This window comes from Ambystoma mexicanum, chromosome 14 (assembly GCF_040938575.1).
Source record: "Ambystoma mexicanum isolate Mex_15411 chromosome 14, UKY_AmexF1_1, whole genome shotgun sequence".
NCBI lineage: Eukaryota > Metazoa > Chordata > Amphibia > Caudata > Ambystomatidae > Ambystoma > Ambystoma mexicanum.
In genome coordinates this window covers 163,230,616-163,244,047 of record NC_090940.1, presented here as the reverse complement: position 1 = coordinate 163,244,047, position 13,432 = coordinate 163,230,616, and the positions used below count along the sequence as shown (strand labels likewise).

At 44.5% G+C, this 13,432-nt stretch overlaps 1 protein-coding gene across 2 annotated transcripts in view; it reads right to left on the bottom strand.

The window, feature by feature from the left end:
- Window positions 1–13,432, bottom strand: part of JMJD7 (jumonji domain containing 7) — a 312,686-nt gene that overhangs the window by 279,460 nt on the left and 19,794 nt on the right. Inside the window, exon 1 of one of the 2 annotated variants that reach the window (XM_069638805.1) lies at window positions 1,556–1,697. The exons of the other annotated variant lie outside the window; for it this stretch is intronic. Within the exon in view, the coding sequence (XP_069494906.1) occupies window positions 1,556–1,616 (61 nt within the window). The 5' untranslated portion in view covers window positions 1,617–1,697. Of the gene's footprint in view, window positions 1–1,555; window positions 1,698–13,432 lie in introns of those variants that run through there. 2 annotated transcript variants of the gene reach the window in all.

Genomic DNA, 13,432 nt, shown 5'->3' with positions numbered 1-13,432 from the left:
CCTGGCCCTGTTTGCCTCACAGCAGTCCTTACACTGTTCTCAATGGGCTTGATAAGCTTCCCTATCGGTGTGTGTTCAGTGCCACTTATGTCTTGAAATTCTGTTTCCCTTTTGTATTGTCCTTTAGTCCCTCTCATGCAGCTGCTATGTAGCGTATGCACTTTCCTTTTTATTCACTCTCCCCCCGCCAGCTGGTGTGGTTCCCAACTTCAGTGTGCCTCTCACCTCATCTCTGGTGCGGCACAGCTGGAGGACGCTGCGATGCAGGGAAGACCTTGCGCCGGGCGCTCTCTCATGGGTGTGGCAGCCGGGATAAGGCTCACTGCACCGAGCGACTGACTCAGGATGCACACCACTACGATCATCGCGTCATAGGTTGCGGACATAAGGCGCATGGGCTGGCTCGGTACAGCCGGCTTCACAAGACGCTTGCAGCCGTGTAGATTCTTTGCATTGGCGATATTGCCGCGGGACAGTGTGCGCAGCTGATGGGCGGTACAGCGCCCTTCATTGTCGCCAATGTCAGGTTCAGGAACTGGCCCAGTCCCACATGCAGACACAGACGACATCCACACTGTAGTAAATCAACTCAAACTGCTTTATTCACGTGCCCTTCTTTCTCTCTTAACCTCTGGTCACATGACCTATAACGATCTCACATGCCGGTGTCAACGGCGTTTCCCTGAAATATCTCCTTCTCCATTCCCCACCTTGAAACCTTCCTCACCTCTCATCCTCTCCCCTTCCATCGAATCTTCCCTATGATCCTCTCTTCCGTCCCCATCCCCTTATCCTCCCTCACTTTCACCCTTATATCGCTTCTGTTTCTCCCCTCCCCTTCTCCCTCACAGATTAATTGCTCTGCTTACTGTTTTTTTATTGGTTCGATTCAATGTAAATTGCTTCTTCTGTTATAATGTTCTATGTATTCTGTTGTTATAATGTAAAGTGCTTTGGATGAAAGCGCTATGTATAAACACAACAAATACAAATACATGACAGGTATCTCACGACTTTACACAACCCAAGAATAGTATTCAACTTGAAAAATAATATAACAATATTATGAACATGAATAGACCTTACAATATCGTAATAGGAAATTAACCAGGACTGCAGCTCCTCGAATGCCTTTGTTGGTGCAATATTGTGAATGCGATATCCTTGCGAGATGGAAATGATTTGCTCACTCTGCACAAGGGTTTTCCTTTTCATTATGAGAGGGTCCTTTTGCTTAAACGTTTTGTTTCCGAATATGCTATGGTTCTCGGGTAGACGCGGTTATTAGTTTAACCAGATCATGGAGACATGCTTGTGCTTCCAAGAGTGAACGCTCAAGGCGAATAATTATGCTACATTCACATTTCGATATTAAAAGGGAGATTTGTGGGCGTCAACAGACGTGCAATAGTTTAAGTATCACTTTCATTCGCCCGTTGTCTTTCCTTACAAGGGGCACTGACATATTAAGAAGATAAAAGCTAAATATAATTGTCTAAACAAAATCTAACCCCCGCCACCCTCAGGAAATAGAGGGGGTTCAACACGGCCTCACCCCGAGCTTCCAGTGAGAAGTCCCTCAGACACCCCCTCACGGTTTCCACCAACTGTGCCATGGCATCCAGCTCTCGGTGCACTGCATATGGTGCAGTAGACAGACAAGCTCACGCCTCTTGAGTACTACCGCCTGGTTCTGGTGTATTTGCTGGACACTGGACCGCTAAAATCGCTCGAGCCCACAATGTTAACGGCCATATTAGGTGTAGTTCAATGGAGCTGCGAGTATTGCGAGTTAACTAAAACACGTCCTTCTGTTATTTCCGCCTGCCCATGCGCGCCTTAGCTTCAGTCCCCTTACTATTTCCATGGTTGTCACAGTTTAGTATGTCGGATCTCGGCATGACAGAGGAAAAGAAGGGCTGTGGTGACAGACACGCCTAGATTTATTTAGAGAGAGTACATTTCCAAGTAAATAGAGTAAATGGGACAAAATATCAAAAACTATTGGACCTCGAATCCTCAGGCTAATTTGGAACATGTCATACTTGCCAACATTCTGTGACCAAAAAGATGTAGGATTTTTCAAGTTTGAAAAATAATAATTCCCATAAGAATGACATCACAGGAAAATACAAAACATACAAACAGCACAACATGGAAAGATGTTGAATCGTTAAAAATGTATCATTCTGAATGCTAACACCAAATTGTCCACTCTGCCACTTGCTTTCACTGCTGGTTCACCTAAGGATTGTACCGGCAAGAGTGCAGGACAGAGTCACGCAGTTGTCAGGTCAGTGGATTGGTCTGAGTGCAATCAACGTTATCACCTACCAGTCCACTGTATAGACAGACTTATTAATGTGTTGCATGCTCTGTCCTGGAGCCTGCCTTAGAATCGCATAAATTACTTGCAACTGTAAAAAGCAGTAGGATCGGTCACTGAAATCTGTAGGCGGTAGGACTGCTTCAAAAGCAGTAGCCTACTGCCTAAATCTGTAGGTTTGGCAAGTATGTCAGCACGAGGATTGTGTTAATTACCACTTTCTAACATTCTCACTCTGGCATTGTGACTCGATCTCAAGACCCCAGTTACATAGCTGAACTATGCCCACGCAATTTGATATTGCTGGCACGTTTCTTGATTTGCAGGTTCATTAACATGACATCATCAGGACAACGATGACATTATTTCGGGACCAAGGCACCAGTAAGTCTTTTAATAGGCAGAAACGTGATTTTAGCCAATAAAAAACGAGAATAAAATAAGGGCGAAGGGAGGGTACGAAAGCCAAATCCCAAAAACATTTCAAAATTATATTTCCAGATAATTCTGTTTCTGCATATCTGTATATCTAAACATTAGGGATTGCTCCAATTACTTACACCTGCACCTGTAATCTTCAATTCTCTCCTCGTTAATGTTAAAGGATATTTGTACCATGCACCATCACCACCGGAGTGGCGCTCTGACGGATCTAAAACAAAGGGAGTAGATGAGGCTAAGCATGTTAGTGGGACAAAGTTTGGAGAAGAGGAAAGGAGCGGTGAAGTACAGTTAGCAGCTTCAGTTCGGTTAACACAGTTCACCAAGCATATTGGTGTGTTATTCGATTCTGAGTCCGTCGCGTGCTGTTTGGGGGTCGGTGTGGTTGTTGCTGCAGGTGCGGTGAAGTGTGTGCAGGTTGCTGTGACTTTAAGCGCTGTGGTTGTGTTTGGTTAGAGTGTGAGAGGTGTGTGAGGAATGGAGAGGTTTTAGTGTTTGTGTGGGTTAACATCCTTGTTGTTAGGGGAGATGCATATTTCTATTTTGTCTCCATGGTTTAGAGAAGGTTGATTCCTTTCAGTGATTTAAGTTTCAGCGCGATAAGGCTGTCTCATCTCTCAGTCATTATACTAGGTTAGCTACTTTCGTGTTTCCATCTTTGTATTCGTTCGGCCCTTTTATCTCAGTTTGTCTTTGCTGTAACCTAGTTTATGGATTCTTTTACTTGTGAGCTGCAATACGTTCCTTCTGAGTCGTAAGGTTGTTGGTAGTCTAGGGCATGTATGCTAATATCTGTCCTCATGGGGTTGTCGCTTGTGTTCTGTTCCACCTAACGTCGTCTTTCTTGTTCTTGTAGGAGTTTCCCATAGTTGGTTCTGGGTGTTGCCTATGCCAACATATATTCTGTCAATCTTTTCTTTGTGTTTCCTGTTTGATTGTTTTAGTTGTTTCAATTTGGTTCCAAGGTGTTGAAGAGCCAGGTTTTTAGAAGTTTTCTAAATTTTAGGTGGTCGTTGGTGTTTCTTATTTCTTTCAGGAGGTTCTTCCATTTTTTTGCGGCTAGGTGGGAGAAAGAGGAGCTCCCTAGTTTTTTCTTGATGTATGGTTTTGGTTCCAGGTGAATTTCATTGCTTGATCCAAGGAGTCTCGTTGGCTTGTAGATTGTTATTTTCTTTTATAAGGATTCTGCTCCCAGTCTGCTGATCGCCCTGTGTGTTATGCACATTGTTTTGAACATGATACGATGTTTGATTGGGAGCCAATGTAGTATTTATTTAGTGCTGTAGTGATGTGGTCTCTTCTGGATAGTTTGCGGAGTCTGGCTGCTGCATTCTGGATGGGTTGTAATTTCTTCAGGAGGTATTCTGGCATCCCGAGGTAGAGGATGTTTGTGTAATCGATTCTTGACATGATGAGGGCGACGATTGTCAATATTTTGTGGGTGAAGGAGAGGAAAGGTAGGATTCTTGTTGTGTGAAGGAGGAAGAAGCATTTCTTAATTATTGCGTTTACTTGTGGTTCTAAGGTTAGAGCACTGTCCATTAGGACTCCCAGGTTTTTTGCTACCTTAGATGGTGTGGGTGTGGTTCCCATTTCCGTCAGCCAGGGAATGTAGGTGTTGTTCTCTTCGTTTTTGGATATAATCATGATTTCTGTCTTTCCTGGGTTGATTTTCAAGTTGTTGGCATTCATCCAGTCAAAGATTTCTTTTAGACATTCTATTAGGGTTGAGTGATCGGCTTGAGTATCTTCGATTGTATAGATGATTTGAGTGTCGCCTACGTAGTTGTAGCATGTAATGTTGTATTTTCTGAAGATCCTGATTACTGGAGTCTGGTAGATATTGAAGTATAGTGGCGATAGTGAGGATCCTTGTCGTACTCCACAGTCGTTAACTCATGGAGTAGATTTGAAGGGTTTTATCCATACGGTTTCTGTTCTGTCTGCTGGGAAAGATTTAATACAGAGTACTGCCATGTCCGTTATACCTATATCTTCCAATCTTTTGATTAGGGTTTAATGGCTTACTGTGTCGAAGGCTTCGGAGAGGTCGAGCAGAATCAGAGCTGAGGTTGTGTTGAGTCCGAGTTTGTTTTTAGGTCATCCCAGATAGATAATAGTGCCGATTCTGTTGCTCTTGCAGGTCTGAAGCCGACTTGTGCCTGGTCTAGCAAGTGGTGTTTTTCTACATGTTCTTGTTCACGGTGGTGCTGTAGGGATATGTTTTTGTTTTGCCAAGATTGCATCAAGGGTGTGTTCTGCCGAGTGTGTTGCCCCTTTGACAACTGTTGTAGTTTCATGTTTGTTAGTTGCCCAATTAGTGAGTTTTGAGAGTTGGCTTGTTTGTCTTTGAACCAAACATTGAAGTCCCCCAGGATTATTAGATGTTTGTGTTCGATGGCTATGTTAGTGATGGCTTCTATGAAGTTGTCAACGAAGGTTGCATCGTATGTCAGTGGTCTGTAAACCAGTATGAATTTGAAGTTTGTTTTTGATTTTCCGATAGGTGTATGACCATGGATTTGCAGTTGATGATGTTAAGTGTATGCAAACAAAAGGGGGGTCTGGGAATCTCTCTACCAGCACGAACACAGCCCAATGACCTGTTCCTGGGTGAATAACCCCTGGGAGAGACTCTACCAAGTCTTTAGCTCACTGTCCTTTTCACAGAGAAGAAATTTCCCCGCATATCAGCCTTTGTCCTGCCCAGGGGCAGTCCAGCGCCGAAATGCTAGGCAATTCTCCTCTGAACAAGAGTACCATCAGTAACCCCATACACATGTTTCAGCCTTGTTGGGCATCATCAGTGAGGTGAAACTGTTGCCTCTCTAAGAACAGTGAGCAAGGGGTCCACGTCTGGATTGCCCTGTTAACTTAGGGTGAAACCCAAAGTTAATGTATGCAAACAAAAGGGGGGTCTGGGAATCTCTCTACCAGCACGAACACAGCCCAATGACCTGTTCCTGGGTGAATAACCCCTGGGAGAGACTCTACCAAGTCTTTAGCTCACTGTCCTTTTCACAGAGAAGAAATTTCCCCGCATATCAGCCTTTGTCCTGCCCAGGGGCAGTCCAGCGCCGAAATGCTGGGCAATTCTCCTCTGAACAAGAGTACCATCAGTAACCCCATACACATGTTTCAGCCTTGTTGGGCATCATCAGTGAGGTGAAACTGTTGCCTCTCTAAGAACAGTGAGCAAGGGGTCCACGTCTGGATTGCCCTGTTAACTTAGGGTGAAACCCAAAGTTAATGTATGCAAACAAAAGGGGGGTCTGGGAATCTCTCTACCAGCACGAACACAGCCCAATGACCTGTTCCTGGGTGAATAACCCCTGGGAGAGACTCTACCAAGTCTTTAGCTCACTGTCCTTTTCACAGAGAAGAAATGTCCCCGCATATCAGCCTTTGTCCTGCCCAGGGGCAGTCCAGCGCCGAAATGCTAGGCAATTCTCCTCTGAACAAGAGTACCATCAGTAACCCCATACACATGTTTCAGCCTTGTTGGGCATCATCAGTGAGGTGAAACTGTTGCCTCTCTAAGAACAGTGAGCAAGGGGTCCACGTCTGGATTGCCCTGTTAACTTAGGGTGAAACCCAAAGTTAATGTATACAAACAAAAGGGGGGTCTGGGAATCTCTCTACCAGCACGAACACAGCCCAATGACCTGTTCCTGGGTGAATAACCCCTGGGAGAGACTCTACTTGATGATGTTAAGTGGTTAGTTTGTTTTTAATTTCAGGTGTACTTTGAATGCTATTGCAAAGCCTCCTCCTTTTTTATTTTTCCTGTTTAACTGAAGGCATTTGAAGTTGGTGGGTATGCAGCTTTGGAGTGTGATTTTGTAGTTGTCATCCAGCCATGTTTCTTTGATGAATAGGAGATCAAGGCCTTTGTCACAGATAAGGTTGAAGATCTCTGTTGAGTGTTTTGACATGGATCTTGCGTTTATTAGGTTGCAGTGTGGATTTTAAAGGTATAGTTTGGTTTGTGCTTTATTGTCAGCGTCGTCTTCTGACTGGTGTTAAGGTTTCCTTCCCGGTCGATCTCTGGTTGTGGTGTTGGTACAGGTGTGTCTGTGTCGTCGAAAAGCTCTTCTAAGTTCAGTCTTGGGTTTTTGTTTTCATCAGGCTCCTCTTCTAAATTGTGTGGCTGTTGAGCAGAGGGTCCTCTTGTTTTGGTGATGTAAGGAGTTAGGACGTTGATTATGATCTTGTTGTTTCTAGCTTTGTCTGGTCTTCTGCGTGGTTGTGGTTGTGTTTGGTTGTTGGTCGTTCTTGATTTGTATTTTGGGTCGGCTCGTTCCGGTGAGTGGTTATTTGCGAGGTATGGAGTTAAGTAAAGGGATTTCTCTCTTCTCTCGGCACTGGTTCTGTTGTCGTTCTTGTCTGTGGGAGTGTGTTCTGCAGTCGTGAGTCTTTGCTGGTGTTCAGTTGTGTTTGTTCTTTGTGCTCCTTGGCTTTCCTTTGGTCCAATTCATTTGCGTGGCGTTTTGAGCATTTTTTGTGGTTGGTTTTTCTTCGGTTTGTTGTTGCCAAGTTGGTCTTTTTTCTTTTGATCCGGCTGTCTTGTGGTGTTGGACTGGATGTGGGGGATTGTCCGATATAAGCTTGGGCTCTGTCTGTTGGGATGGTCTAGTCAGGTGATATTGCTGTGGTAGTTCAGTCGCTGTCTCGAGTTTGGGTTGTCCGGTCGCGGAGGTCTATTAGGGTTATATCGCTAGCGTATTCCAAAGGCTGTCTCTAAGGTGGCTCTCCCTGGAAGAGACTTACAGCAACAAACAAATCTCTGTGGTGTGAAACAGGGTAATGTCAGGGCCAATGATCACAGTGCTATCTTGGCACAGTAGGGCTAATACTTACAGCGTTGTCCCAATGTGGGTCTCCCTGGATGAGACTTACAGCAGTGGACGTATATTTGGGTTGCGACGCATGGTACTGTTTGCAGCACCATTTTCACAATTTCAGGGCCAATAATCACAATGCTATCCTGGAAGGGACAAGCTAATAATCACAGTACTATTCTATGGTGGTGCTTTCTAAATGTGATTCAAGGCAGAATGTGGAAATCTCGTTGCAGTCCTAACTAAATGAAGGCTGTCCGTCTTCCCCAGACCCCTTCACCAAACTACAATTATAACGTAAAAATAAAATGCATATACACAGACACCCTAGGGGAAGGTATAAGGTAACCCCCACCACCTTGGATGTTGATTCTATGTCGAGACCGGAGGCTCGGATTATGCTTCTCTTTCCATTTTACTACTTCAGCAGCAAATGTACAACCAATAAAGCATGATAACAAAACTCAATAAAACTACAATAAACATTGCATTAGAGTCTTTGGTAGTTCTGTTCTTATTGGTCCTCAAACTGACCAGCTGATAAATATAACAACTCAGCATAGTCCTAGTTCATGACCACTCTGTCCCTTCTCCTCCACTTCCTCTTTCTTTGCTGCTTGTCCGCGAGTTAATTGCCCTTTCTTATTCCTTATGCTCCCTCCATGCCACGGACCGTTAGGGAAGTGTAATAACGTAAGAGATCGCTCCGAGAGTATATCCTATATATTTCCAAACCTCAGCGAATTCAGGAGATATAATCCGCTCATTTCTCTTCAGAGTGCAACGTTCCATAGAATCGCGCTACGCGATTAAAGAATACAGCGCCCCTGCAGGCCACAGAGAGGTACCGCAACACTCACTTGACGGGCACAGTCCCAGGTAAAACCTGTGATATATATATATTTTAAACAGGGCGCCCCTAGCTACAGAGGCTAGGAGTAAGATGAGGGCAGAATGCCTGAGACCTCACTTCCCAGAGTGTGCTGCACAGAGACCCGAGATCGATGAGAAATTTATCACATTCATGAGCAAGTACACCAAGGATGTGAGGAAAGGTCTAGCTAGGTCCTGGCATTCATGCCAGGACACGATGCTTGACATGACGGAAACACTCACCAAGATATTGACGAAGCCAGAGAAAAGGGGGAACCAGGGGACCCGACAATTTTGATTGTGTGAGCCCAGAGGCTGTATGTTGGGTAACGCTAATCACGCAATTACCACAAGGAGTAGATCTCTCCTAGTAAAGATAGATCCGAAATTAAGTGAACTAGCTTCATCCGAGTCAGCATCGACTGATAAGGGAAAGCTCTTTGGAGATTCCTTTATCAGAGAGCTAACAAAGTTTGGGAACTCTTATGCAGTGCTGAATAAAGCACAGGCGTCACTCAAAAGACGGGATGGAAGGCAGATTTTCGGGAGGGCCGGCAGGGGTAGCTCGGCTGGCCGGTTCCCTTTCAATAGATCCTACAATGACAGAACGCAGTGGCGAGACCAAGAGGATCAAAAGCAGACCCCTTTCTTCCCATAAAGGGGCAGAAGAAGGGGAAGAAGCTGGCGACACGGAGAGCATCAACAAAACACCTCAGGTGAGAGTGAACAGCCCGCAACTAATTACCCCAGCAGTAGGGGGGAGAATATCAGAGTTTGTAAAAAAGTGGCACACTATATCTGGGGATACACGGATAATAGAAACTGTACAAGACTTTCACATAGATTTCCCAGAGATACCTCAACAGAGGAATCCTCCAAGGGGTTTAGAACTAAACAAAGAAGACAAACTATTACTAGAGGAAGAACTGAGAGGGCTACAAAGCGAAAATGCCATAAGACGGGTAACAGATTCCTCAAGAGGTTACATAAGCAACATGTTCCTTGGGAAGGGTAAACACAAAGTAAGACCAATTATACATTTGAAGGGTTTGAACGAATTCGTAGTGTCCGGAGTCAGGGAATAAGACTCATACCTAGATGACATATGTCTGATGTGTCAGGAGAGAGACACACTTCTATATATGTATAGGTGCAGATGACAATACAATTATTAGAGGACCTGGGCTTCCTAATAAATTGGGAGAAATCCAAGATATTGACAGAACAGACAATGGAATTTATGGGGTTCATAGTGGACTCTATTCAGGGATCCCCCAGCCTACCCATTACCAAGGTGAACGATATCAAAAAACAGTTAAGACACACCTTACCAAGAAGGGAAATGTCACTGAGGGACAATGCATGGTTAGTGGGTCGACTAGCGTCATCAATCCAATCGATATTCCCAGGGCCCCTACGTTACAGGGCACTCCAGAGATTAAAGATCAGACACCTGAGGAGGGGCACATCATACGAAACAAACATTGACATCTCCCAAGAAGTGAGGGAAGTATTGGAATGGTTGCTACACCACATGGATGCATGGAACAGGAGGGCCATATTTGGTTCATCCCCGGACCGGATCATCGAATCCGATGCCAGCAGATGGGGCTGGGGAGCCCGATGCAGGAACCTGTCGACAGGGGGCAGGTGGTCGGACCAGGAGAGTACTCTCCACATCAACTGTCTAGAGTTACTGGCAGGGTCCTTCGCAGGGAAATGGCTGGACTCAATGTTGTGTTCTGCTCAAGATGGACAATGTCTCGGCAGTCAGGTACATGAACATACTGGGAGGGATGAGATCCAAATTACTGGCGGAACTAGCAAAGGATTTCTGGGCACTCTGTCTTCAGAGGAAAGTGTCAGGGACGCCAGAGTACTTGCTGGGCCATCAGACCGAGGTGGCAGATAGGAACTCCAGATACCTCAGGGACACCAGTGATTGGAAGCTGGACGAGAAGTTATTCCAAGAACTAATGACTCGAATGGGACCATGCCAGGTGGACCTTTTTGCATCGAGACTGAACAAACAACTAACCCAGTTCTTCAGCTGGAGACCGGACCCAGAGGCCAAAGCGAAAGACGCCTTCCTTCAATCATGGGGTCAACAAACTACACGTTTCCTCCTTTCTCCATGATAGCGAGGATGCTAGCCCAGGTGAGGCAGCAGAAAGCATCTCTAGTTCTAGTTACGCCGGACTAGAGGGGACAGGTGTGGTTTCCCAGTCTGCTGGAATTATCACATCACAACCCGATAGCTCTACCCAGGTACAAGTTCATTATACGAGACCCAAGAGACCTCTGCCATCCGTTAGTGAGGTCAGGCAGACTCAATCTAATCACATGGGTGATTTCAGGAGATCTTGGGGTAGGCCAGGATTATCGAATGAGGCCGACATCATTAACGAATCCTGGGTCCCAGGAACACACATGGCTTACAAGTCTGCATGGGCTAGATGGAGTAGCTGGTGTTTGGAGAGGGGTATTGATCCCGATCTAACAGATGTAGTACATGTAGGCAATTTCCGAGCACAGATGGGAGCCCAAAGGAAGGCATATAGAATAATCAATACGGCCAGGTCAGTAATATTGGCAGGGCACCCTAGGATCGAAGGGATCGCAATAGAACACCCCCTGAATTGTAGACTAGAAAGGGGAGTAAAGATGTCTAGACCCCCTAGTGAAAAATATACTCAATTGTGGGATGTGGACACAGTTTTGAAACTATTTCCATCATGGCCAGATAACCAGGAACTATCCAGGAAGGCCATTTCAGGCAAGCTAGCCATGCTGCTCTATTTATTGGCTTGTAAAAGGTCACTGGACATTAGAGCACTGGAGATCCACAGGAAGAGTGTGTCACCGAACATACCAAGGAGGACTAAGACAAGTTTGAGATCCATATCATATGAATCTTTTCCAGGGCAACCAAAATTATGCCCAGTCAGATGTTTATCAGCATATGAGGACACAACGAGGGAATTGAGACCTCCAGGAGTATCACAGTTACTAATAGTGATTTGTAAACCTTTTAAGGCAGTAACACCAGCTTCCATAGCCAGATGGCTCAGATGGTGATGGAACAGGCAGGCATTGACGTAGTAAAATATGGGGCCCATTCAGCAAGGGGATCGATGGCTACCAAGGCATTCAACATAGGATACAGAGTGGAAGACATTATGGGGTCTGCAGATTGGTGAAATGAATCGCCTTTTAAAACATTCAGTTTTAAACCAATGGAAAGTGTGTCATCGTTAGTGGTGAGTAACCTTTGAACAAGCATTATCCGAGCCTCCGGTCTTGACATAGAATTCAGATTTTCAACACATTCTTTCCAGAAAGTCATAATTCTATTAAAGATACAGAGGCGAAGGATTATCCCACCCTATCAATCATAATAACAACAAATGGAATGAAATGTATTTAACTGTTTTAAATGTTGTTGCAATTGTCCAAATGTTTTTTTATGAAGAATACATGAAAGTGTTACATGTCTTGTTATAGGCATGAAATAATAATAAATGGGAATTGTGGTTGATTTTACGATTGTCCCACCCTCTTTCGACTTGTCACCAGATGCATTTGTTTTTTCTATTAGGTTCAGTGGCGAATACCAAACAATCAGGAAATTGAGGACGTTCATGTTCTGGACGGGATTGCGAAGTTCAGTGGGTGCATTCAGACCGAGCAAAGAAAGAGGAAGTGGAGGAGAAGGGACAGTGTGGTCATGAGATAGGACTATGCTGATTTGTTAGATTTATCACATAGCCAATTTGAAGACCAATAAGAACAGAACCACCAAAGACTCTAATACAATGGTTATTGTAGTCATATTGAGTTTTGTTATCAAGTTTTATTGGTTGTACATTTGCTGCTGAAGTAGTAAAATGGAAAGAGAAGCATAATCGTTCACCTCTGTGTCTTTAATAGAATTATGACTTTCTGGAACAAATGTGTTGAAAATCTGAATTCAGACCGAAGGAGATGGGGCAATCTAACATAACCTGGGAGGCATAGGATGGATGTCAGAACTGTGGCAAAGAAGAGAAGGACTAGGTATAATGAATATTACCAGTAATTAATCCAAGCATTACCTCCACTTCCCCTCCTCGCCCCAGCTTTAACTAAGTGAATATTGACAAAGATGGGAGATTGACCAGCAATAAGAAACATGAATTGGCAAAGCCAACAGTTTTGGCTTGCAAACAAGTATTAGGCATTTGCCAGGCACTGCTATTAAATGCCTAGGAACTCGCACTATTTGACATCTGCATTTAGGAGGGAGAATTCCACTTTTAGGGGCAATCTGTATATTTCTCAATATAACATTCTTTCCCCCTCAAAAAATATGTCTCACTTGTCGACTGGGCAAAAAACAAGTCGTCCTATCCCTCCAGCAAACATCTTCCACAGCGTTTTTCAAAATGCTCCCAGTCATGGTTAAAATCGCCTAAGAGTGCAAACCTATTGTTCACATTATTTAACAGTACATCATGAAACAAGCCGCTGGTTTCTATTCAGGCGCGTGATTTTACCAGTGATGATATGAAATAAGGGCATGACATAGGATGAAATTGGGCATTTCGCAAGGTGCTGCACTAACAGGGAGACTGCACATGGAAACCAATTTAGGACGAATGGAGGGATCATATTGTAAGGTAACTGCTTTAAGAGATATGCAAAGATGGGCTCTCAGTACACCAGCTCTATGGGCCTAAAGGATGGTGCTCAAGAAAGCAATCGCAAGAGACAAGTGCTTCAGGTCTGCGTACTGGAGAGGCTTAAAAGGGGTGGGGAGGGCAAGAAATTGTAAAATTACGCTAAAGCCTGGAGATGTTAATGTCATATTCATGGACATCCACCAAGGGGCCCGAAAGGGACAGATGACCGCTGTGGAAGATCAGAATCAGGAGATGAACAGGTTTCTATATTATAAATCACAAAGCCTCTG